The 26,680-nt window shown below is 45.0% G+C and overlaps 3 protein-coding genes across 8 annotated transcripts in view; all 3 read right to left on the bottom strand.

The window, feature by feature from the left end:
- The window catches only part of MAP2K5 (mitogen-activated protein kinase kinase 5), a 120,135-nt gene extending 119,861 nt beyond the window's left edge, over positions 1–274 (bottom strand). For both annotated transcript variants that reach the window (XM_066558594.1, XM_066558595.1), the window contains exon 1: positions 49–274. In XM_066558594.1, the coding sequence (XP_066414691.1) occupies positions 49–183 (135 nt within the window). In that variant the 5' untranslated portion in view covers positions 184–274. The remainder of the gene's footprint in view (positions 1–48) is intronic.
- Positions 275–2,390: 2,116 nt separating this feature from the next.
- On the bottom strand, positions 2,391–10,999 carry C13H15orf61 (chromosome 13 C15orf61 homolog). 4 transcript variants are annotated; one of them, XR_010784492.1, is made up of 4 exons: positions 10,659–10,999; positions 8,546–8,692; positions 3,527–3,643; positions 2,391–2,834 (listed from the first exon to the last, which is right to left on the bottom strand). XR_010784492.1 is itself a non-coding variant. In XM_066559076.1 (3 exons), the coding sequence occupies exons 1-2, from the start codon at positions 10,996–10,998 to the stop codon at positions 8,565–8,567; spliced, it is 468 nt and encodes a 155-aa protein (XP_066415173.1). In that variant the 5' UTR covers position 10,999; the 3' UTR covers positions 8,012–8,447; positions 8,546–8,564. The 4 variants fall into 4 exon arrangements, 2 of the variants coding, with proteins under 2 accessions (XP_066415173.1, XP_066415171.1); XR_010784493.1 differs by having other exon boundaries at positions 3,558–3,643; XM_066559076.1 differs by lacking the exons at positions 2,391–2,834; positions 3,527–3,643 and adding an exon at positions 8,012–8,447.
- Positions 11,000–13,770: 2,771 nt separating this feature from the next.
- Positions 13,771–26,680, bottom strand: part of IQCH (IQ motif containing H) — a 53,840-nt gene continuing 40,930 nt past the window's right edge. For both annotated transcript variants that reach the window (XM_066558884.1, XM_066558885.1), the window contains exons 18-22: positions 21,854–22,021; positions 19,349–19,474; positions 18,750–18,811; positions 16,576–16,684; positions 13,771–15,324 (exon numbers count right to left, since the gene is read on the bottom strand). In XM_066558884.1, the coding sequence (XP_066414981.1) occupies positions 15,223–15,324; positions 16,576–16,684; positions 18,750–18,811; positions 19,349–19,474; positions 21,854–22,021 (567 nt within the window). In that variant the 3' untranslated portion in view covers positions 13,771–15,222. The remainder of the gene's footprint in view (positions 15,325–16,575; positions 16,685–18,749; positions 18,812–19,348; positions 19,475–21,853; positions 22,022–26,680) is intronic.

The raw sequence follows: 26,680 nt of genomic DNA, 5'->3' as shown, positions 1-26,680 counted from the left end.
ATCCCCCGGGCCGGCTCGGGGGTCCCGGTGCCGGCCGGACTCACTCACCAGCACATCCCTGAAGAGCAGCTGGGGCGCGGAGTGCACGGTCCAGTCCACGGCGGCTCCGTCGGGGATCTTGATGCGGATGACGAGCGCCTGGCTGTCCATGGCGCCGCAGGGGCCGCAGAGCAGCCAGAGCATCCCCGCCCCGCGGGCTCACATGCTGCGGCCGCCGCGCCGGGCCGGGCCGGGCCGGGCCGGGCACAGCCTGCACCGCCCTCCCGCAGGAAGGAGCCGCTGCCCCGGAACCAAAACGGAGCCCCGGGAGGAGGGGATGTGCGGCGGCGGCAGCGGGAGGAGGAGGAAGGGGAAGAGGAAGAGGAAGGGGAGGCGGCGCCACGGGCGGGAGGAGGCGGGCCCGGCTCCGCGGTAATTGCTTTCCTCTCTCTGTGCCTTGTATTTTAACAGGAAAAGCGCAGTTAAATGGCACATCCAGCCGGGCCGGGCCGGGATTCCCGCTGTCCCGTCACAAACACGAACAGAAATGCGAACAAAAACTCAAACTCCGGGCCGTGCCAACTGCGTTGCCATAACCTGCCCAGGGAGCTGGGGGAGTCACTGAAGTGCCCGGGGATGTCCCAGTGTGGCACTCGGGGACACGGGTAAAGGGATTGCGGTGCTGGCTGAGAGTTGGGCTCGGCGTTCCGTACCCGGCTCTGCCCATCCCTGCCTCGGTGTCCCTGCGGAGCAAACTGGGAATGGGCACTGGGAACGGGCTCTGGGAATGGGAACAGGGAATGGGCTCTGGAATGGGTGCTGGGAGCACTGAGAATGGGCACTGGGAACGAGCTCTGGGAACAGGCACTGGGAATGGGCATAAGGAATGGGCGCTGGGAATGGCACTGGGAACGGGCCCTGGGCCAGCCCAAGCCTGCAGGAGCAGGTCAGGGAAGGGCTGGGGGCCCTTGTGCCAGCAGTGTCACACATGGCACGGCTCCTCCACGTTCAGCTCTCCGGGCTTGATGTCCAGGTACGATTCTGCTGTCTCCGAGTTCCCCCCGTCTGTCAGGGATGCAGCTGAAACCAGCCCGGTCCAAACCACAGTTTCCATCTTCCTGATGGAAGAAAATCCCTGTTCACCTCAGCCACAAAAAAAAATGTTTTGACAGCTCTGCCATCACAAAACCCCAAATTCAGCTTTTCAAACAAGCTTTTCATTGCCACAAGTCACAGGGAAAGCTCTCTGCTCCGCACAGCTCTGCAGCATAAAACAATCCACTTCTTTTTTTTTTTTTTTTTTAAGAGAACAGCATTAATCTCAATTGTGGGCTATTGATCCGTGCATTTTATCACACTCTCTCACATTATCGTCTCTGACAAACTGGACTATTTGAGTTATTTTATCAATTTACGGGGGGGAATGGGAGGTATATTTAATTCCTGAAACATCTTCAAGCTTCTTCATATTCGGATTCTACTTTGTTTGAGCTTTAGGAAAAAAAAAATTCAATGGCCATTAACAGAGATAAATTCTCTCTCTGTTCAATAACTTTATAATTTAGTTCCTATACTAAAAATTAATAGAGCCCCAGCTCCTAAGGATCTAAGGGACTGGTGGTGCCCACACAGACATCTTTCTGCTCAAATGAACCTTTTACCTGCAGTCCCTGTGTACCTCTCACTCAGCTCCATTTCAATCAGAGTCATTTTCTATTAAATTTTAAAGAATAGGACACAAAATGATGGAATTTCTATAGACCTGCAATTTTTCTAAAATGTCTTCTTCATTTATGAGACTATGGGGAAAACCAACTCAATTTGCCAAATTTGCATAAATATTACGTCGATTTTCCAGGGCTAATCACAACCTTAATCCCCCATTCTGATTTGTGTAATCAAACTTGAAGGGTTTTTATATCTTAAGAAGTACAGCACATTGAGCATATATTTATTGATACAGGTTTGGTTTTGCCACAGACTTCTTTAAAACCCAAGTTTAATCAGAAATTTTCATTTGAAATGTGCCATTTGAAGCAAATAGTTGGTATTTGTTTTATCATGTTGCAGAAGTTTTGCTATGAGCTGTCACCAACATTTATTTTATATATTATGCATTAATGGTGGGGGAAATTGCTGTTGTGAGAACACAATCCTTGATTTTTTTAATATAAAATATTCTTGAAGTTCTGCATTTGGGTAGCCCAAGACTCTGCCCTTAAAAAAGTTCAAGTTCCCACTGCAAGGATTCCAGAATCCTCATTAAAAAATAATTTAAATCATTAAACCCCTGATTTTCCCCACCAAAATGCACACAACACAACATTTATGACCACATCTCCAAAATGACCGTTCACCCCCAAGGGTGATTGTTCCCCCAAGGGAACACCACCCAAAATCCGCAAAGGAACGAGGTGTCAACGCTTTAATTACAGGATGGCGAGGCCCACAAGCTCCCTGAATTCAGGTTTTTATTTTTGAGGGGAAGGGGCTCCCTCGGTGGCTGCCAGCAGCTGCCACTTGCAGTGTGCTGCTGCTCTCTGCTGCTTTCCAGCGCCGCCGGAGTGCGCCGGGAGCATCCCGAGCTGCCCACGCCAGGAAATAAATATTTATTTCCAGAATGCTGACACAGTGAGGAGAAAAATCATTATAATCTCACAGGAGCCTCCGTGAGGATGGGAAAATGATGTCTCCCAGGGATTTGCTTAGCGGGATAATTTACTCCAAAAGTAAGGAAAGAAGTTTCTGCTTGGTTAATTCCCACTGCAGAGGAAGTTGCCCAGCACAAGAAATTTTCTATTTTTGCTCTGTCACAAACACCCTGTAATGGAGTTTTGGGTCCCTCCAGCAGAACTCTGTGAAAAGAAGAGGGAGGAAAACAAGAGCTGAATATTCCCCTGAATATTGCAGTGCCAGGATGTGGATTCAGCTTTTCCTGGCCTCAGGAGGGAGGTGGGAGCTCATTCTCAGGTGTGGGATGGGAGAAAATGCCCAGCAGTGAATTAAAGTCAAGATCAGGATTCCCAATTCCTCCAGTCCTGCACTCATCCCTTTGGATAAAAGGAGGCACAGGAAGGATAGAGGCAGAAAATGCTGATTTCATTCTGGATCCTACTCAGCAGCATCTCCAATCATCTCATTATTACTAGAATTTTTCCAGCTATGTCCTAGGAATAATTTTATATATATATATCTATATATATCTCTATATATCTTTATATATCTCTATATATCTCTATCTATATCTATATCTATATAAAACATATTATATATTATATAAATAATATTATAATATTATATTGTAATAAAATATATGGTATAATAAAATAATATATATAATATAAATAATATACTTTTTAAATGTTATAATAATATAACAAAATATATAATATTATAATAAAAATAATATAATATATAATAGAAGTAATATGTAGATAATGTATTACCTAGGAATAATGTGTATTTATTATGTAACAGGCCGGATAATTCCCATTTAACTATGAAAATATTTTGGGATACTGTTATTACCAGTGCTGTGCCACCTTACCTGTAATTCAGACACTGAGTATAAAACACACCTGGAGGAATCAGGATCTCTCTGCCAGCCCTTGGTTCACCAAATTCAATTTATCATCCCTGCTTCCTCCCTGCACCAGTTTCCAGGCTGCAATTATAAATAACAAAGGACAAATCCTCAGTTTCCTAGAGAAAATGGCACCTGATGGTTGTTTTAGGAACACACATTTTCCCGTCTTTTTGGAAAGATATAAATATCTAACTTTTATGTTGATAAACAACATATCATGGTGAAATTCACTTTTTTTTTTTCCCTTACAATTGCCTGCGAGTGCAGCAAACTAAATTCCCTCAGGCTGGTGAAAAATAGGTCAGCAGTGTCCAGGCTTCCTAAAGATATTCCTCCCTGAAAGGCATCTCCTGGAAAGACTCAGCAAGTGCACCATGGATAAATTCAGATTCCTTAAAAACGGCATTCAAGCTTCCACCCAGCTCCCACTGCCCCTCCCAGGCGCTCTGCAGTTTCTCTGGAATACAAAAGGACTTGCCTGGGACCCAAATATCAGGAAATCATCTTATTTTCAGTTCACAGGGAAATTCACTGGCCTCAAGCAGATCTCTTAAAGCTCTTTTTTCACAGTAAACCCAACTCAGACTGAGAGGAAACATCACTGAAGTAAACTTAATTTACGCTAAATTAGTAAATATTTAGTTTTTGCTTTAAATTATGAATAACTTTTGAAACAGCAAACCCACCTTGGACTGAAAGAGAACATAACAACAGTAAACTTGATTTATGCTAAATGAGTAAATAGTTAGTTTTTGCTCTAAATTATGAATAACTTTTGAAAACAAGCAGATCGTGTGATGCACAGTGACAAGGTAACCCCAGCAGTTGGGCTGTGTGTGGTTAATGATGCTCCTGCACCCCTTCAGACCAGCTCCAGGGGCTGCATAATTGTTTTTCTGTCAACCTATAAATTCTTGAGTAACAACAAAATTATTGTGATTTTTCTTCCTAAATTATTCATATCTCACAAAGTACATAAGCAGGCCCATGAATCACCGAGCATGTAACAATCATATCTAATGGCATTTCTCCTTTTAAGGAAAAAAAAACAGGTTTGACTTTGTAATCTTGTTCAAAAATCAGTGTTCTAATCTGATATTTACATTTTAAACTTGAAAGTTCCCTTGATCAAGAGTTTTTGTCTGAAGGATTGCTTTTAATCATGTTTTCCACTTTTAATTCTATTAGGATTATTAATATCACTGCAAGAAATAAATTGGGTTTATAATGAACTACAACAGGGCTCATAAACTGTGCTTAAAGTGATGCAATTATTTTCAAAATCCCTCTAAGTTGTTTGTATTCGACTTTTTAGGACTTAAATACAAAACCAACATCTTATTCTTTTCTAGAAATCATATAAATCTTTCAAGCAAGCTTGCAATATATTAGTGACCCTTTTCATTCTATATTCCCTGGCTGCAGTGCTGAAGCTGCCACTTGTTCTTAGGTGTACTTAAACTGAAAAATACAGCCCAAAATTTAAATCATGACTTCTATTTCCAGAAATAGGGAAAGAAATCAAGACGACTCTTAGACTTATTAACTCACTTTTCTGTAGTGAACATGATTAAGGGGTTACAGCAAAAGCCAATATAAATTAAATGGCCACAGTAAATAATACATGAAGCAAAATCCCCTTTGTTTCAGGAAAAGTTGCTCTGAACCAGAGGCCTAAGGGCATTCAACTATTAAAAAATACCTAAATTTCATTCAATAATAACAACATACATCAGGGAGATCTCTAATTATGGTTTGTGAGGAGATTTAGGTCAACACACAAGGTAAGGTGAGGACAGATTTAAATTCTGCCCAAGTCAATGGAAGGTCAGCAGGAGAAAAACTCTGGATATTGCTCCAGGGAAAGAAGGGAGCAGGAAAAGAGCACCAAAACTGATTTTTCAGGCAATATGAGACTACTATTCATAAATATTTAGGAGTTCCAATCCAATCTTTAAATCCAGCATTAATTTACAGTAGGGAAAAAAAGTTAAGAACTTTGTGTTGAACTGGGTCCACCTGCAACTAGTTCATCAACTGGTGATAAAAAGAGTGATATTAAATCTAAAAATATTTAAATAAAACAAACAGCCCCAAAACTTCAGGGAAACAAACAAACCCACCAATGTTTAAGCACAATTTGGAGACAGCAGCAGATAAGGGCATTTCTTGGGGTAACTCATTAGCACCGTGGAGTCTCAGGTGAAACATTTATCAAGCATACAAAAAGGCCTAAAAGTGAAATATAGTAATTAAGAGCTGGGCTTTATCGATTGCAGGGCTTAAGTAATTTTTCAGAAGCCAGGTAAGATTTAATAAGTATAAGTAGTTAAAGATCCTGCCCTGGCTCTGCCATTAGAGTGTAATTGAAGCGGTAAAAAAGATCAGCTGAACGTGTGTTGATTACCACCTTATCTTTGAAAGGCAATTAAGCACCTCAATCATTGCAACAAGATTTGATTGTGCGGCCTTTATTGGACATTGATCTTTCAGCAGAGCAGCTGCATTTCCCATTAAGGGACAGCAGCAGAGTTTAACTGGGACACCCGAGCCCGCTGACCCGGCTCAGGGGTGACACGGCCGCTCCTGCAGCTTCAGGTGCCCACGAGGATCATTATTATTGAAAGAGGTGCTACAAGGAGGAGCCACCTGATCCTCGGCGTTTCGTTTCTCTGGAGTAGTTAAGAGAGGTGAAACAAAGCTCTGGGACGTCATCCCTCCCTCATTTAAACATCAGCAAACAGATAATTAAGGCGAGGCTTGCAGGGGGAACTAAACTTGGTTTTGAATGGGAGGCAGAGCAAATCAAATCTGTCAGAAGTCAAAAGGGTCATTTTGTGGATCAATTATTCCTGAGTGCTGCAGAATTTTTTGAGACAGGGTGGTACAAATCTTCCTGGCCTTCAGTAGCTTGCATTCAGGCCAAAACCTGAGTGGTAAGAAATAGAGGCTAAGAAGTTGGTATTTATTGGAAAACAAGAGTGAAAGTCAGATGAAACGTCTCACCTTTGAAAACAAGCAGCTGGGTTTACAGACACACATCATGAAAATGGTTTCATGATTTAATAACTCAAGTTCTCTCTTACAAACAGCTCATTTTCCCTCTGAAGAAGTGCAAGAGCTCCCACCCAAGCCCTCGTGAAAGGAATGAGCCATCCCATATTTGCACTCTGCCCTCAGACATCTCCCAGTTCATCCTTTAGCACCATCAACTTCCCAAGAGCAAGAGGTCCATTGATTTTCATGTAATACAAGAAAATATTACATTTGCTTAATTGTTACACAGTGAGATCATCGAACAAGAGATCAGGGCTCCGTTTAATGCTGCAAGCAGCACGGAACTGCAGCAATCGATAGGGCAGTTTGTCAGGGATGTTCTCCAAGGAGCCCTGCCCATCACTGCAGGGCCAGGGGGTGCTGCTGCACTTATTGGAAAACAGGTAAGCAAAGTCAGCAGTGCCCATTATCAGAAATCAAACGAGCTGCAGGGAGAGGAGCTGCAGCTCCAGTGAAGAGCTGTATTTATGGCCTGGTAATTAAAAGCCATTTTATCAACCTTGTGTTGAGCCTAAACCTTTACAGCCAGGTATTGATGAGCTCTGTGGCAGTGAATGAGCAGTGTTTGACTTTAAACTTATGGGCTGCAGTGACAATCAGCTCGAGGAAAATGCTAACTGCAATTTTTCTTATTAACGAGGGCTCTGGTAATGCCATCTCTCCTTCTTCGAGGCATTTAACTTGTGGCAAGAATATCCTCCAAAATTTAACAGTGCAAGCACTTCTCTGATTAAGGTGTTTAGTGCTGCTTTTAGAAAAGCCACTTGTGTTGCTTCATTAAGTGGGAAACACTTCTGTTATCTGCAATGAAGTTAAAAAGTATTTAAATGACATTATACTGTAGTCATAGCTTGACAATCATTTATTGAGGAAAAGGGATTACCCTTCAAACCAGCCCCTACCCATTTCACATTTCTTTTTTGACCCATGAGAACTGGAATGACCAACTTCCATCACCAGCTGTGGGATTTGGAGCTGACAGCATTAATTGCTGGCACTAAATCCCAGCACCAGCAGCAGATCCTGCACAGGTCTCCCTGTTTCCATTAATTCCAGATTTCCACTATCCAAACAGTTCCCCAAAAGCTTTTTTTTTTTATTTTTGCCCAGGTTTCCAACTGATAGGAAGTCATTTTGTCATTGTTTGTGCCTAAAGCTGTGCTTGGTTACAACTGGAGAAATCAGTTATTTTGCATCCAAGAATTGAGATATTCTTGTAGTATTCTTCTCATTCTCCCCATTAATTAAAAATACCAGCAATTTGTGAATTAGCACAGGGAGCTAAATCTTCTATATCACTTAGATTTTGTACTTACCTATAAAGCAATCAAAAAAAAAATAACAGCACACATCTGGAGCTCAAGAATTGCAAATGATACCAGCACCAAATGAATTTTGGACATTTTATTTAAATATCATTTCAAGAGATGTAATACAGCCATTTTGCACTTGTTTTAAGATGGGGTTTTTCCTCCCCAAAGGCTCTTCCAAGTGATGGTGACCACTCAGTGCCAAGGATTTATTCAGACACAGTTACACCTGTGACAATTAATTCAATATGAAATATCTAGACAGGATCTACACCTGAGCAGCTTTATCTTGTCAGGGACATTCTGGAAATGTCAGTGCATTCACAGTTTCCTTGCCCACAGGCTACAATTCAATTCTCTAAGTTGAGAAATGATAAAATGCTCTTGAAATGATCACAAGTTTGTCCAGCAGCACCAGTCCCTGACTTCCAGACACACCCTCAGAAATTCTAATTCTTCAGCTTCACACCTCTGCAAAAATAAATCTCTCACGACCAAAATGTCCAGGCAGCTTCCTGAAACAGCACATTGAGTATGAGAACACAGTATAAAAACCAAATTTTTTTAGGTTTTTTTAGTCAAAGGCAGCAGATATTTGTAGCACAGAACCCACCAGAGGACAGCTATTCAGTTCAGTACATGGCTCCTTCATCTTCTTTATTTAGAAAATAAATAGTGACTGGGCCATGGCTGGTGTGAACAGTCTCTGTGACACGGGCAAAGAACCAGGAGCCAATTCCATACAGCAAAGTTGGGATGCCTGAGGAGAGATAAAAACACGTTACACACACACAGAGTGAAATCCAAACTGCAAATTCAGAGCGAGGAATGGGGGCTCCAAAATGAACTGAGAGGGAAAGTATCCCTGGAAAAGCTGTCTTAGAAATCTTTTGTCTTTATTTAAATGCAGCAATCAGTGCTCAACACCTTTCCTGTTGACACGAGGCAGGAAGCAGCAATAAGCAGGAATTATCAGAAAAAGAAAACAGGAGGAGAACAACATGAAAAGAAATGAAACATTGCCATGTATACGTGATTTCTAGTGATTAAATATATATATTTATCTTCAAATACTAAACCCAAACTCCCAGAATATCCACTTAAGTTATTGGAGTCTATGTCAGAACAGAAATTTAAAAAATAGGCAGTGAATCCATAGATCAACATGAAGCTGCTCTGGGGAAAATCAGATCAGCAGTCAAAACCACCAGCTCCAACAGAACTGCAATGGGCAAAAAGGTTTATATATATATATATATATATATATATATATATATATATATATATATACATATATTTAAAGTAACATGTTTTAGCCTTGCCAATTTATCCATCTATTACAGACAATATTCTGTTTGTTACAGAGGAAAAACCAGAGCTGGATTTAGGCCCTGAGTTCAGAAACACCAAATTTAACATGCTTGAAGCTAAGTGCATAAGCAGGATTCTGAGGGAAATAAATTGCCTTTTTAATCATGTTTTCCAATCATTTAAATATGAAACATGAAGGGTGGTTGTGAGAAAAACAAAGGTGTGACTGGGTGCAGGGAAAAAGAAAGTCAGATTTAAAGGAGTTACTAAGAAATCAATCTTTTTGATTATATTTTCTCACTACATCAGCCTAGAAAGGTCAGAAAATTAAGAGCAGCAGACATGTTTTGAAAAAGTCACTGAAGGCTTGCGGAGAAAAGGAAATTTTAAAAAATTAAACACGAAAATAAAGAATGCATGAAATATTATGGCACTGGCACTGTCCATGGTGGTGTTCAAATAAGCATTGAATCTGCAGCCAAAATTCTGGAATAATATACTTCAAAACTTAACTATATCTACTTTTATACTAATAAGGTGCTGATAAAGCCTTTTTATTACAAGGATTTCTATTCCGACAGCACGTTAGGATCCAAGCAGGCTGACCATTCCTGCACCAGACACTGCCTGAAAGAGTTTCGCTCCAGAATTGCTCAGAGGACAAAAGTTCCTCCCCGGCAGGCGGATTTCCAGCTGGAAAACGCTCCCTGCCAAAGGCGAGAGCGGCGTGAATCCCACCAGGGCGATCTGTGCCTGTCACAGCGCCCAGAGCAATACCAGCCCGGCCTGAGCCCCGACAGACAGGGCCGAGTTAGGGCTCTGCCCTGCCTGAGCACACGGCTCCGAACTCCTGGGCCGAGAGGGAAAGGAGGAGAGGGAACGGAGAAAGGGGAGGAGGAGAGAAGGGAAAGGAGAGAGGGAGAGAGAGGAGAGGAGTAAGGAGAAAGGGCGAGGGGGAAGAGACGGAGGAGAAGGGAAAGGAGAAAAAGAGGGGACAGGAGAGAAAGAGAGGAACGAGGAAAAGAGAGGAGAAAGTGAGGGACAGGGGAAAGAGAGGCGAAAGTGAGGGACAGGGGAAAGAGAGGCGAAAGTGAGGGACAGGGGAAAGAGAGGAGAAAGTGAAGGACAGGGGAAAGAGAGGCGAAAGTGAGGGACAGGGGAAAGAGAGGCGAAAGTGAGGGACAGGGGAAAGAGAGGCGAAAGTGAGGGACAGGGGAAAGAGAGGCGAAAGTGAGGGACAGGGGAAAGAGAGGAGAAAGTGAGGGACAGGGGAAAGAGAGGAGACGGTGAGGAGGAGCGACAGAGAGAAAGAGAAGCAAAAGGAGACGGAGAGGGAGCGGAGCTGCCCAGTCCGAGCCGCGGTCCCGTCCCCCTCAGGCCGCGCCCCTCAGGGCGCCGCTCCGGGCCGGACTCACCGGCGTTGAGCACCTTGAGGGCGGTGAAGAAGGCGTCCTGCAGCGCCAGGTCCTGCGGAGCGGCACGGGAGCAGTGGTACTTGATGAAGGGGAAGCAGCCGGTGCGCAGCACCAGGTAGTTGGCGCCGTCCACGGGCCAGTTGAAGTGCGAGAGGCCGAACTGGTCGTTGTGCACCGCGCTGTACTTGACGCAGAACGAGGTCCAGTGGGGCAGGCGGCGCTGCCGCAGGTGCTGGCTCAGCACCTCGGAGGCGGCGGGCCGGGCCGGGGACGGAGCCCGGCCCCGCCACAGCAGCAGCGCCACGGCCGCGCCGTGCAGCCGCCGCAGCAGCGCCCGCATCCCGCGGGGCTCCGCGCCTGCGCCCGCAGCGCGCCTGCGCCGCCCGGGGGCGGGAACCGAGCGGGAATGGCCCCGGGAATGGGGAAGGAATTGCCCGGGGAACAGAGCGGGAATCACCTGGAAATGGAGAGGGATGGTCCCTGGAACAGAGCGGGACAGCGGCCCGGAAATTGAACGGGAATTGAACAGTCTGGGCCCCTCTGTTCGGGAAGGACACTGAGGGGCTGGAGTCTGTCCAGGGAGGGGAACGGAGTTGGGAAGGGGCTGGAGCCCCAGGAGAGGCTGAGGGAGCTGGAAAGGGGCTCAGCCTGGAGAAAAGGGGGATCAGGGGGGCCCTTGTGGCTCTGCACAGCTCCTGACAGGAGGGGACAGCCGGGGGGGAACAGGGACAGGAGGAGGACATCGCCTTCAGCTGCACCAGGGGAGGCTCAGGTGGACATTGGGAGGAATTTCTTCCCAGAAAGGCGGATTAGACATTGGGGCTGCCCAGGGAGGTTTGCAGTGCCCATCCCTGGGGGTGTCCCAGGAATTCCTGGGGGTGGCACTCGGGCCTCTGGGCTGGGGACGAGGTGGGGATGGGCACAGCTGGGACTGGGTGACCTTGGGGGGCTTTTCCAGCCTCGGCGATCCTGGGGTTCCGTGACAGACACACCGAGACTGCGCTGGAGCTGCCCGTGCTGAGGGCATGAACCACCCTGAGCCCTGCACGGAGCGAGGAGGAGAGGGAGCATCAGCACAAAATGGACAATCACGTTTTTAGAAAGGTTTTGTTGACACCGACGGGCTGAGGGAGCACCTGCAGCACCACCCAGGCTGCGCTGGCTTTACCTGGCAGACCTCCCTAGAAGCCTTCAAGCGTCGGACCCCTTCAGAGAAATATTTTTAAATCACAGTCTATATTCCATTTTTCTAATTAAAAGCTGAGGTTTTGAACCATTTAACATTCTGTTTGAGAGGGGGGGAAAGTCCAGAAAACTGAGAAATGGAAACAGATTTTTTCTTTCAATAATTGCAAGCAATATCTCAAATTCAGCAATCTTAGACCATGGAGCTATCCAGTATGAACATGCTAACTAATCAATTACTCCCCAACAATATGCCCTGATTATTTACTGTACTACATGTGTGTAGAACAAGTAATTATTAATCATCACCAGCAACAAATTTCCCCTTCAAGTTCACCTCCCTGTAATTAATAGAGCATATAGTTTAGCTCTAATATCTTTCTTTAGTGGTGGCTGAGGATGGAAAAGTTGGAATGTGGTACTGTGCCGAAGGGTTGAAATAAAGTATTGAACCTTAAAAGTCATGCAATGCTGTTGTGTTTCATTAATTACATTAATGAAGGTTGTCAATGGTTGTAGTTCTTAATCTTTTGTTCTTCATCAATATAACAAGTACTGCAGTCTAAAATGAAATACAGAGGATCTCTACAGTGTAACAGGGGGTGCCTCAGAGCTACAGTATCCTGTTGTTAAATGGATTTTATATGAAGTTTTAAGGATAGCCTTAAAAATCCAGGGATTTGTTACCTTAACCTAGAGGGAAGGTGGTGAATTCTCCTGATCTTGAGGTGCTGGCGATCTTCCAGGAAAGAGGGAGGGTAAACATTTCATTTCAGAAGACATCTGGAAGTGGTTGTGTTGATAAACTGCTTTTTTTGTTTGTTTGTTTTTCTCTGTGCTCAGAGTTGTCATGCTAAATGTGGAAATGTGGGCTAAAAGCTTTTTTAATTTCTTTTACCCAGGGCTTTAAACCCAACTACCTAAAACAGGAGACCCAGTTTCCAGTCTCATCAACTCCAGGTAGCTCTTTCAGGAGAATGTCCTGGTCTGTGCTACACTGAATTCTGGCTGAAACAAAATCCACCAAGTGCTGCCAGTTAAACAAACACCTCCATTTCCAGCTCTGACTCCTGGGGAGCACAAATCCTTTCTTTTAATTGTCTGCAGCCTCTGCAGTTGCTGCCAAACCTGCTGGCCCTCACCTGCTTCCACGAGCATTCCTCCACTCCCTGCAGCTGAGGAGCCAGCTCCAGCTTTTGCCCAAATCTGGCATTTTTTGGGGCAGTTTCTGATGAGAAGCCACACTTGGGCCGCCTTTAATCTTTTGCTTCACACTTGTTCTGTTTTTCTTCCCACCCAGCTCGTGTTCTGAAATTCAACCTACAGTTCAACAACTCTATAACTCTTTTAATGAGTGGGAATAAATAATCCAGTAGTGTGAACAGAATGATATCCCTGCCTTTTTAACAATATTAGAATTTCATTTTAAATCTGCAGCATTGCTAAAAAAACCACATTTTTGGCACCAGCAGCATGGGAGCTGAATGTGAGAGACTGCAGAGCAGTTTTCAATCCTTCCATCAGCTCAAGGCTCAGAAGTGTTAGTAGTAATTAAAAACTTTTTCCCCCCCCCTCAAAATACATTTCACACTTTGCACACGCTGTGAAATCTCTCTCACCACGGGAACTTTCAGGTCACTTGTTTCCTGCAAAAACAGGTACAGTTTTCTTTTGTCAGGGCAGAACAAAGGCAGAAGGAAGTGCAGGTTTCATTTCCTCCTAGGACACTGCAGTCTATCAAGTGCCAGTGAACTAATGAGCCTCTCAGACCTTATGTTGTTCTGGCTTGGATCAAGGCTTCCTTTTCCTTAACCCTTTGCAAACCAGCTCAAGTGCAGCTAAATTCCACCTTGGCAAAGTCTCTGTGAGCTCTGGGCTATCCAAACCCAGCACCACGCTGATGTAAAACAGCAATAAAACCGGGAAATAAAAATACTCCTGTGGATTTTTATTTGAAGCAGTAACCAGCATTTATGCAAACGTTTTCATCTGCAATGAATTAATTCTGTGATCAAAGTAGAAGAGGAACAAACTCCACAGAAAATAATGTCTCATGCTGAGGGATCAAAGATTTGCTATCAGAAAAACTGGGTGCTGATCTCGTGCAACTGCTTGGTATTGTTTAGTATTTGTGTTAAAACTGGTTTTGCCTGAGCTTTTTGGGAACTAATCCCAAGGATACTTGCCATTCCTAGGATAAAAGCTCCATGCAGTGGGATCTGCTCTTCCTTAGTAAAATGTGGAATGCGTTATCTGTTGGGATATTAAAGATTTGATGGATAAAGGTGATTTTACAAATATAATGTTGTCCTTTAACAACAGTGCACAGCAGTTGTGACCAAAAGGGTCACCAGTGTCCAAAATACAGATGGACAGACCTGCAAAAGTCATGGAATTCTGGGAATCACAGTGCAAGGAGAATTCTATTGATGAATTAGTGCTATTACTGTTCTTTTTGATAATTTCAAAATGACCACGAAAGAACTGCTGCAAAAGTCTTTAGATAACAGAAAAAGCAGCATAACAACAGAGATGGCTCTGCAGAGGAATGTGTGTTTCTGGGATTACTGATGAAGTGGGGTTTAAATTAAAGCATTTATAGGCAAAAGATCCATGGAATAGTTCAAGTTGGAAGGGACCTTAAAAATCATCCAGATGCAACCCCCTTGCCATGGCAGGGACACCTTCCCCTGTCCCAGGTGCTCCCAGCCCCAATGTCCAGCCTGGCCCTGGGCACTGCCAGGGATCCAGGGGCAGCCAAGCTGCTCTGGGCACCTGTGCCAGGGAAGGATTCCTTCCTGAGATCTCAGCTAGCCCCAATCTCCTTCAGTTTGAAGCCATTGCCCCTTGTCCTGGCACCCCAGGTGCTCCTGAGTGCTCTCTCTCCATCTTCACCCTGAGCTCAGCCCAGAGCTTCTCCTGTGCAGGTGAACAAGCCCAGCTGTGCCAGCCTTTCCTCCCAGCAGAGCTGCTCCGTCCCTCTGCCCATCCTGGCAGCCTCTGCACTCCCTTCCTTTCAGTGCTCAGTATTTCAGCCTGTTGGAAAGGGAATTTGGGCTCCCAGGGCTCTTCTCAGAGGATCTGCTCCTCCTGCTCGGAGTCGGTGACAAAGGCAGCACGACCCCATTAACGAGATTTTAACCCACACGCTGAACTCCAGGAATGACAACAGGGACACGAGGAGCATTAGGATGATCCTGTGCTTTCCAGCAAGAAAGGTGGGATGTTCCCAGTGCCACAGGCAGGAACCACAGAGATTTTCTGTCTCAGTTAATGTTACTTCACACACCAGCTCAGAAGGAAAACCAAACCTGTTCTTACAGATGAGGAAGAGTTTCCAGAAGCATAAGGAATGAGGCACTTGAACATTTTCTGTTAACTATTCTGTCAGAGCATCTGCTTCCCAAGGTTGCTCTTCTTCCAATCTCAGTTTGTTTTCTGCTGTAACTCCTAGAATTGCTTCAATATCTCGAATTGCCATCTGTAACAGATTCCAGGAATACAAGTTATTTAATGGGCATTATAATGGAATCCAGCAGCCAGGGTGCACAGCTGGCAGTGCCTGCCTTGAAGAGGTAACAGGGTTACACAGGACAGGATGCACCAATTAAATTTAATATTGCTTTGGAGACACTGGGGGGAATTATTAGTAAATATGTACAAATCCCAGGTAAATAAAAATACAGTTTGTACTCCTAATTAACTAACAGGTGTTTTATTTCACATATGTTCATGCACAATGGAGAAAACTTCTCTTTTTTATTTTTCCTCAGTGGTTGCTTTTCATTCCCTCATATTGAAAAATGGGATTTTTTTTTTGTTGTTGTTGCTTATTCTGTAACATGTTGAAATTTAATTATGTCTTCCCCAAAATCTGTCATTTCACACTCTACTGGAAAATCCAGTCAGGGTGGAAAGAATCTGCTATAAATTATGTGACATGACTGAAGATACAAATCTAACAGAGCGTTCCCCTCCACCTCTCACAAAACACACACGGCATCTTGGAAAGTTTTGATAAAGTTAAAGGTGCTGCAGCTCAGCAAAAAAGAGGCTCCCTGTGGGCAGCTGAGCAATTCTGTGGAATCAAAAGCAGCTTTGTGAGGAGGGCTTGTCCCAGGGCAGGGGTTGGGTTGATGATTCTTTGCTGGCTCTGGCAGGAAGGTGGGGGAACCTCCCCAGGGTGAGCCCCTGTGCTTTGTCCTCCCCCTCGGAGCATCCAGGGATGGGCACGTTCCAACAGCACAGAAAATTGGGAACAAAACCCACTTGGGAAAGGGATGGCGGGGTGAGGGTGGGAAGGAACGGATTAGTGGCTGCCTGCTGAAAAGAAATGAGTGTTAATAATCCAGGCAGTTATTACCAACTGAGAGATTTGTTTCTAATTTAAGATCCTTACCTTGATGGTGTCCCTTTAAAATAAAGCAGGCAATTGTGACAGAACTGTGTGAGGCAGTGCCAACAGCTCCTTTGCTCTTCCAAAGGACACTCAGGAGCATTAGATTACAAATAATTTCACGCTCAAGGATGTCTCTTTTCAAAGAAAAAGTTTCAAACTTAAATTTAACTAACGGGTTCCGTGGGAGACCCACTACACTGACCCAGACACTGTAAACCACACACAGGCAGTGATAAAAAAGGAATGGTTTAGCACTTGTTTATGATCCAGCATGAGGTATTTGCAGGCCTTGTACAGAAATTAACCAGGATCGTTAGTTAATTAACACCTCACCTTAAAATTGGTCTCGCCTTGCATATTAGGTGCTGATATTTCTTGATGGATGATGAAGAGATTGCGAGCAAAGGTCAGGAGGACCCCCTGGAGATCCTCTCCGATTGTTCTGTTAATGATATCCAAACAAATGAGTTTACCAATGATTCCCTTCACATGCTTAAAAACAATCGCCCTCTCATTTGTGCCTGCCTGGTGCTGGAATTTAATGAGGATTTTCAATCTCACAAGGTGAAAATCTTCAGGGAGATATGAAAGATGAGGCTCCATTTTAACTTGTCAACGGGAAGGATTTGTGTAATAAATAATTTTTATTAATCAACTTAGCAGAAGTAAGCAGAGAGGTTTCAGCTACTCCAAGTAAAAGGTGACTGCTGAGGGAGGACTGAGGCAGCAGAACACTTGAAACACCCACATCACTTGGGAAAAACTTGCTTCAGCCTAAAATTTGGGAAAGACATTTCAGCAGGATCAACATTCCTTGGATTGCTGCAGCTTTGGAGGCTCTGGTTTGCCAGTGGTGCACACAGACTCCCCAGACCTTATGGAACAGGGAATTACACTGAGGAATAATGTGCCTCACGCACTGGAATCGACCACAGATCTCTGATGGAATGAAATGTGTAATTCTCAGAGATGTTTCAGGTATTTCAGTTACTTCATAAGCTCCAACTCCTATAATCTTGAAAATATTTCCCAATTAAGGCTATGAAGTTGCACTGAAAATGCGATGGCAGTCAACAGGAACCCTCTTTGTTGCAAGTTGAGTTTATTTCTTCTTCTCCTACTACCAAAAAATCAGATTTTCCCTTCCTGCAGAGGCCTTTTCTGTGCTGGGAGATCGTTAGCAGATCCCATTTCTGCCCTCCCTCTCCTTTTTAGTCTTTCCTTGTCAGTCATGCTCTCCAGAACTCTAAACATTTTCATTGCCTCCCTCTCACAGAACAGCAGGATTTCTTCCAGTATCTCCCAGGATACTCTGTTTATCTTTTTCCACAGGAAAAAGACATTGTTTAATTCACAGATCCTGCTCCCAAAACCTCCTTGTTCCTCATATTCATTACTGCTCTCTAAAGGTAATTTCTTCCACCTGGTTCCAACCAAACCTAATTCTATTTCTCATATTGTTCCTTCAATTTGTGGAGATCATTTTGAATTCCATTCCTGCCCTCCAGAACACTTGCAGGCACATCCAGCACTTGAAGAAGCTGTTTTGTTATCCAGGTCATTAATGAAATAGCTGCAGCACCAAAGGAATACAGAACAGGCTGAGAGCACAAGGCTTCAGCTCCTCACTCATTACATCCTATTTGGCCAGGAAACTTGGGCAAGAACAATATAAAAAGGCATTAAACTTCACCCTCCTTTGCCTCCTGGAAGTCAGGCTTTTAATAATGTTGCCTGTAGGAGTAAGGCTGTGCTAATCCATTGCTCCTGAAGGGAATGCAGCTCTCCTAAAGCCAATTCCAGCAGCTCCTGAGCCTGCAGTGCCACCAGCCCCTGAGCTCAGCACAGCCCTGGCCTTCTTTTATTGCTGAAACGCTGAAATCCACCCAAAAACTGCCCCAAAGGCCACTCCTGGGAGAGGTCAGGGCTCTTGTCACTGGCCTTTGTCACTCCCTGCACGCCCAGGGTGTCCCCAGCTCTTTGTCACCCTGGCTTAGGGACATTCCCCACTTCCATCATTCCCAATCTGTGTCCCAGGGTGTCCCCAGCTCTTTGTCACCCTGGCTTAGGGACAGTCACACTTCCATCATTCCCAATCTGTGTCCCAGGGTGTCCCCAGCTCTTTGTCACCCTGGCTTAGGGACATTCCCCACATCATTCCCAATCTGTGTCCCAGGGTGTCCCCAGCTCTTTGTCACCCTGGCTTAGGGACAGTCACACTTCCATCATTCCCAATCTGTGTCCCAGGGTGTCCCCAGCTCTTTGTCACCCTGGCTTAGGGACATTCCCCACTTCCATCATTCCCAATCTGTGTCCCAGGGTGTCCCCAGCTCTTTGTCACCCTGGGTTAGGGACATTCCCCACATCATTCCCAGGCTGTGTCCCAGGGTGTCCCCAGCTCTTTGTCACCCTGGCTTAGGGACAGTCACACTTCCATCATTCCCAGGCTGTGTCCCAGAGTGTCCCCAGCTCTTTGTCACCCTGGGTCAGGGACACCCCACACTTACATCATTCCCAGGCTGTGTCGCTTCTGGTCTTCATACAACACAAAAACTGTTCCCTGTTTCTCCTGTTAATTAAGACAAAATTGCTTTATTTATTCCTAAAATAGTGGGAATTGTAATAAATGTGTCACAGTAAGTACACACCCAAACTAAGGAGGGCTGGTTTGGGATTGTGTGTAAGGAATTCTCGCTCAGTTTAAATAGATTATTGTTTTAACTTATTGTAGAGAATACAATAAATGCAGCAGAGTCTATCCCACAGCAAGTGTTTGGGTTTCAAAGCAGTAAGAGATGGTCAAAAGTATCTCAAAAATTATCTCCTTACACAGTTATTCTTATCAAAAAGCAGGTTAACCCCTTTAAAGTCTTACACAAACTTAAATTGAAAGAAAATTATGTTTATGTGGCACTTGAGGACATGGCTTAGTGGTGAACATGGGGGTGGTGGGTTGATGATTGGATGATGTCAGAAGTCTTTTTCAACCCTAACAATTCCACGATTTATGATTTACATTGCCGGAAGTGGTTTTATCATAAAGGAATTTACAAACAAAAATTCTGCAGAACGAATATCACATTTGTCTCATCTTTCCTGTTCATACCTGGAGGTCAAATCCAATCCCATGAGCTTTGCAGACGTGGAAGAGGAGGCTGTAGGAGATCCCTGAGAGGCTGGAATGCCTCAGCTGGCTGCTGGCCACGGCACACCAGGGGCTGCTGGGGGCAGGCTGCAGAGAACACCCCAGGGTTGCTCATTGTCACACCAGCTCGTGTCAGAGCCCAACAGCTAAATGCTGAATTACTACCTTTTCACCCAGGGCTCCTCCTTTTCACACCATTCATACCAGAACCCAACAGCTAAATGCCAAACTATTGACTGACTTCTCACAGGGGATGGAGGGACAGGACAAGAAATGGCTTCAGACTGATTGGGTGGGGTTCGGTGGGACATTGGGAAGAAAGTGTTCCCTGGAATGGGATTCCCAGAGCAGCTGGGGCTGCCCCTGCATCCCTGGAACGCCCAAGGCCAGGCTGGACACTGGGGCTGGGAGCAGCCTGGGACAGGGGAAGGTGTCCCTGCCATGGCAGGGGTGGGATGGGGATGAGCTCAAAGTTCCTTTCCAACCCAGACCATCCTGAGGTCCTGTGGTTCCGTAAATGCTTTTTGCCAGTGAACTCAGTGTGGAGTAAGGCTCCATTTGGAGGAATCCCCGTTCCTCACAGGCTGTGCTGGACACAGACATTTCCATAAACCCCTGTTTGACAGGTCAGACCCACAGAATTGCTCCATGAACCACATTTTGGTGTTTTCACAGCTTCAGTGGTCACTGAGCTCTGTGAGAGCACTGAATCCAGCCTGGCTCTGGACATCCCAGGGATCCAGGGGCAGCCACAGCTGCTCTGGGCACCTGTGCCAGGGTCTGTCCACCCCCAGGGAGGAATTTATTCCCAATATTTATTCCCACCTGACCCTGCCCTCTCTCCCCCTTGGATAAAGGTTGGTGCTGTATCAAGTTTAAACTATCACCAGTGCCAGAAGAACAGAGATGTTGCTCTGAGGAGCTCTGAGCAGAGCAGTTCTAAATCAGGGTTTTCCTGGTGGTACTTTTAATGTCCCTGGGAGCAGGTACACTGCACATCAAAGCCTGTAATTTACAGTATTTTCCCTAAAATGATATTTGTTTTGACATTGACTCATTTAAGTTGACATAGCTGAAATCCTGATCTAATACATCTCTGCCTGAAAATTAATCATGTTTATAATATTCTGAGAATTAATAACACCCATTGCTCAAGTCATTAACTTAAAAAAGGAGCTTCCAAAATCTGTTTCTCTGCAGTAGGGGACCAAAAATAAATGAATGCTTGATAAAATAATCCAAGCAGCAGTTTAACAAGCGTAAACTTGAATGTGGCTGCAATAACACAGAACTATTGTTTAAGGGTTGGCATCAGGTTGATGAGGTGCTTATTTCAGCTACAAAGCATGCATACACATGCATAATGAACTGCAGGATGAATTATTAATGTGTTGCTTATTTAGCCTCATCTGTCTAGAAGATAATGTATCCTAACTATAATGAGTGATTGGTTTTGTACATAATTACAGGAGCAGCAGTATCTAGGAAATTTGTTCTTTCAAAGAAGGAGTTCTAAAAATAAAATCCTCGCACAAACTGCAGGGCTGCTCCATTTTATCAAAATCAGCCCTACCAGCATGGAGAATATCTAATAAATTAAAAGGGACAGAATCATTATTAACATCATAATTTTACACAAAGTGTTTTACTTAATCATTCATTACAGATCATGTGCAGTAAAAACATTTGTCTCTTGGTTTGTTTCTTTTTCTCTTTTCCTGGGAGACTGCAGGCTTGTAGTTAACTCTTCAGGAGATAAAAATCTCAGAAATACAGAAAGAATTAAAAATAAAGCATATAATAACAATTTATGTTAATTCTGACAGAATTTTAATTAAAAAAAAAAGTTGCTACTTGATTACTTTTCATTTCTAAAACTTGGACTATTGGGACTAATCAGATCTAATTTACTTCTCTCCAACTAGAAGTGGTTGCTTGACGAGAACAATGGATCAAGAGCTCGTTAACCTCTAAATTACAGCTCCATGACATTTTTGGAATGGTGATACATTCCCTCCTCTATGGATGGAAAAAAGGGAGCTGTGAATCTTCTGTCAAAATACGGCAAACAGCTTTTGTTTTGTTTTACATACGTACGTGTGTGTACACACAGACACTTCTTAGGCTGGCTTTTCTAAAGACCTTTCTTCCCATTTTATAGAACCCCAGAATATTTGAGGGGGAAGGGACCTTAAAGCTGATCCCATTCCACCCCCTGCCCTGGGCAGGGACACCTGGGACATCCCAGGGTGCTCCAAGCGCTGTCCAGCCTGGCCTTGGGCACTGCCAGGGATGGGATGGTTCCCCTTTAACTCCTGCTGTGCTGTTAGCCCATGGCTTCATTAACCTGGTAAAATCCAAGAGCAGCAGTTTAAAACCTGAAGGGAGCAGATTCAGCCCCTCTGGAACAGAACAGGAACTGGGAGTTCCATGAATGGCTCTCTTTGGGAACACATCACTGCTTACAGGTTTTGTCCCCTCGTGCTGAACCCGTTGGCTTTGGCTCTCCTTTGCTCCCAGAGGTGCTTGCAGGATGCTGGAGCCACAATCCACATTTCCATCTGTCAGGTACACCAGGAGCCGACTCAGGGCCAGCTGGTCACTGTAGCAAAGGTCAAGGTCTGTTGCCCACACCTAATCAAAAACAAAGAGGGGCATTCAAATAAATTAAAAAGAACAACAAGAAGAGTAAAATTCAGCAGTTGTGAAGGAACATCTCTGCCTGGTTTTGCCCTGTGTGTTGGCATTCTGGTGCTGGAGCAGGGTTGGCAGTGATGAAGATGTGAGGAAGGAATTCCTGGCTGTGAGGGTGGGCAGGCCCTGGCACAGGTGCCCAGAGCAGCTGGGGCTGCCCCTGCATCCCTGGAATGTCCCAGGCCAGGCTGGACACTGGGGCTGGGAGCACCTGGGACAGTGGGAGGTGTCCCTGCCATGGCAGGGGTGGCACTGGGTGGGTTTAGAGTCCCTTCCCACCCAAACCATGCTGGGATTCTGTGATTCCACAAACCACTTCCAAACAGGAACAGCCAGGTCTGTTCTGTAACTTCAGGAATAATCCTTCAGGGAGGCTGAGGGAAGCACCATGGATTGCTTCTGCAAGGCTCCTCCACTCCAATAACCAGAGCTTGGTTTTCCCAGGAGTTTTTCCCACTTTAAAAATCCCTGTGCCTACCCTGCCAGTGAGAAATGTTCCCACACACCAAGAGCTGCCCTACAGAGGACCCCTTAAAACAAATCTCCCAGTGAACAACTTGCCTCAGCCCTGGAATGGTAAATGGACTCATTATAAGGATATTAAGGGGTCAGGCAGCCAAGGCCTCTTGGAAAACTGGAGTTAATTTCAGAATCATATGCACAGAGTAATGCCCTTTGGATAATGGGGAATAAATCACCCCAGTAACAGTTGTTAATGTCTAACTGCCAAGTATCTGTTGCTGTATTAAATATCCTATTTGTCAACTTAAATATTTCCTGCTGCACAGTCTAAAATGCAAATTGGATGCTAATGGCTGGCTTTACTTAGTAATAGGGGAATGTTCTCCAATTATAATACTTAATTTTCTTCAATAATTTATTGTTTATCATCACTTCTGTGAGAATGAAGGAACTTTGCTGTCCATTTCTCCTTTTCCAGTGCGTGCCAACCTTTTCAATGAGCCAAATAATAATTATAAACTATTCACATTAGGAGTGGGAGTGTCCCATTAATTTTGATAAATATTATCAACAGATCTGTGTCAATATGTCCTAGGTCTTGTCTGAGCTGGGTTTTACCCTCTCAATTAAAACTTTGCCCTCAGAAAGAAGTGACAAAGCTGCATGAGGGAACCAGGGAGTGAAAATCTCAGATATCTGAGGGCTGTTCACTGGCTCTAAGTGAAGTGTTTGCTCTTAATCCAGACCCTGATATTACACCTGGCCTCCAAATCCACACCTGAAGCTTTGCTGAGCACAAACAGAGCTGCAGGAGGCAAGCTGGGCACCAATAAAAGGAAAAGCCAAAACATCCCTGTGACTGAAGTGAGTCCCAGAGCAAAATGCAGGGAATGGGCTGAGGATTGAACAGCAGCTAAAACATCACCAGAGCAGCCTGGCAGAGCTAAGCAGCTGTCAGCAGTGGGTGAATCCATTCCCCCCTCCCAGGGACCCACACAAACCCTGCCAGGCGTGGGGCAGATCCCGCCTGGTCAGTGCCACAATTCAAACACGAGCACATGACATTGTTCCAGTGGAGCTAAAACCCAGTAATTACTTGTGCGATGCCTTTCACAGCATCTAAACAAAGCCCCAGCACGCCAGGCTGGCTCCAGTGCCCAGGAGCTCTCCTGGAGCCCCTGCTCCAGGGAATGGCTCCAGCTTGCCCAAGGAGGGGCTGGCAGAGCAGGGAAGAACAGAAAAGGCTTTCAGCAGGGCAACTTCTGTGCTGGAAATGATGAGATTGACCAAATACTGGTTGAAGGAGCTGCTGTTTGCACCCAGAGGGGATTCAATAGTTTTTGGGTGTGATTTCATCATCTCAGCGCCATTTCTGCTGCTGCCTACAAAATGAAGAGTTTGGATCTACAGGGGGGGTGAAGGCAATGTCCATCCCCTCCCCTGCTGTAACAAAGGAGAGCTCCAAAACCTCCTTAAGCTTCGTGTTCTCCTCAGGTGAAGTCATTGTAATATTTTGCATTTTCCAATATAAGGCGTGGGGAGGAGAAGGAGGAGGAGGAATAGGAGGAAGGCAAACATGGCTGGAAGCCACCTGTCCACCTCCTTTCATCCCTGAGCCTGGGGCTGAACCACCCCTGTTGGAACTCAGAGCAGCCAAATGGTCACTGCTTGGTGCCAGCTGGGATCACCCCCAAGGACTGATTTCCTGGCTCAGGGCTCTCTGAGAACACTTTGGCTGTGGCCATGTCCCCTCCTGCCCTGGATGTGTCCCAGAACATCCCTGGCGTGGGGGAGAAAGGGAGAAGGATCAGATGGCACAAGATTTTCCAGCTTTATCCTAGCAGGGGATTCCCCTTTGCCATGGAAACACAAAAATGTCCTTTAAATCCCCTTTGTGCTGCTACAGAAATGGGAGAACACAGGGCCTGGAAAAGGGGCCTGGCCACATAAATCATCTCCTCCAGTAAATCAGGAGCTCCTAGAGATGACCTGTGCAAAGGTGAAGTTTAAGTAAAGAATGATACAACCCTACAGATTAACAAACGTCTATTATTGAGCCCATCCCCATTTTCTGAGCATACACAATAAGGGCAGGGATGTAATTATACACATTTATGATTGGGGGTGTCAAATCCTGACAGGATTGCATGGAAAATTAGCAGACCACAAGGAGTTTTCATCTGAAATGTGGGGATCTTCAGAATTTGTGTTCAGAAATTCAATTGGAACAGCACAGCCTAGAACTGATACTTGATTTTCAAAGTCCAAAGGCAGTAGTCAAGATTTTAGATAGATTTAAGACTGGTTTTAGGTCAAGCTGAGCACAGAACAGATTAGGACTCTCCAGAATCCCACCAATGAAAAAAAAAATAGAGTTAGAAATAGATCCTGCAAGACTTGCTGGCTGCTTATCCAAGGAAACATTTGCTTCCAGGGGATTCTCCTTGGGCACACACAGCTCCAGAGCCGGCGCTGTGTGCTGAAGACAGCTCCAGTGAATAAAGTCACAATTATGCTGGAATTCTTTACAGCTTCCATAAAAGCGCTTCAGCTTTAGAATGTAAACTTGAGAAGGGAAGGAAACATAAATTCTTAAAGAGTTACTAAATTACAGCTCGGCTCTCTCTGGTTTAACTGTTTTATCTGCTGCTGCTATCGACGGCTGCGTTACTGTGAAGAGCACCCGCGCTAGTTTTAAAGAAGTGCTTGAGTGATACTGTAAAAATGTCAATTAGTAAAATATTAATGCAGCTGGGGCGTTGGAGAGAGAGTGGCTTTCATGACTTTTCAGACCTGCAGGACTGATCGGGGCGGTGCTGGCAGGCTCTCCTCCGGCTGCCATCTCGTGGCAGCTGCTGGCATGGGCTGGGGCTCGCCCAAAAACTCCGATTTTAGGGCTCTGCCACTCCTCTGTCCTGCTGGGTGCAGGGCTGGGAGATGGTTGGTGGCAGCACCGTGGCTCTTGTTGGAAAACAACACATTAAAATGTGTTATTTTTTGTCTGGAGAGAATTGTTGGAATTGTCCAACCTCAGCACTTTATCCAATTTATTATTCCCTCACTACTGCTGGGCGAGGCTGGGGCTGTGCAAAAGCCACCAGACGACCCATGGAAAAGGGGGCTTAGGATCCTGCTTCTCCAAATTATCCTGTAAGGCAGTCGATGTGTTTAAATATTCCCACTCAATCCAGTGGATTTATTTGGGCGTAGCTCCCAGCTGGGATCTGACAGCACTGGGCAGGATTTCACTCCAAGGGGCCAAGGCTTGGCTTGGAATGATCACTGTGGAAAATAAAGGGGGAATCAGAAGGGATTCACTCCAAATGATGCACCTCCACTTCTTCCCCATGACGCTGAAAACGGCATCTCCATCTCCCTTCCCCTCAGGATCAAGGCACAGGTGCCTGAAACGGAGATGGAAACAAATTCCTGAGGCAAACAGGGAATTGCGTGGAGTCCCAGCTTTCCCTGCCCCTTGGATCTTGTGGCAGCCAAGGCTCTGTCTTCCCACTGTGACAACACACATCGTTCCTTATCCATCCTTTTCTCCTAGTGCTCCAAAGATCAATATTTTCTGTAAAACACACTTGGAAAGAGTTCCTGAGTATCCTGTAATTCCAGGAGCTGCATCTGAGCCTCCCACCTACTGCACTGAAGGGGACCCTTGTGAAAGGAGTGAGCAAATGTTCCAAGGGTCTGATAGGATTCCTTGTTTGCCAAAAAAATGGTGCTTTCAGGAACACAAGCCTTCGTGTGATCTTTCTCTCACAAGACAGATGGCCTCATTAATTGCCTCCACATCCAGTTAAATTTAAAAACCTGTGCTTAAGTAATGTTAAGGTTGTGGTACATGCTGATAAACATAGGAAATGTTAAGGTAAAAATCAGCTGGGAACAGGGAAGAAAACCAAGATGGAACAGACAGGAATTCCAAGAAGCCACAATAATCACTAAATGATTTAATGTGTCCTTGTTTGTGCCAGGAAATGTCACAACCTTAATAATCCAGGAAGCAATCCTGCATTTCAATGACCTCCTGGCTTGAGTGGAGCAATTGGCAGAACTCCCATGGATTTCCATGGGTGAGGATGTCATCCCTTCATATTTTTAAAAAAACTTTCACGGAACTTGTCCAGA

The sequence above is a fragment of the Molothrus aeneus genome, chromosome 13 (genome assembly GCF_037042795.1).
Source record: "Molothrus aeneus isolate 106 chromosome 13, BPBGC_Maene_1.0, whole genome shotgun sequence".
Lineage (NCBI taxonomy): Eukaryota > Metazoa > Chordata > Aves > Passeriformes > Icteridae > Molothrus > Molothrus aeneus.
Note: the sequence above shows the minus strand (reverse complement) of the source record. Positions and strands in the feature narration are given on the sequence as shown.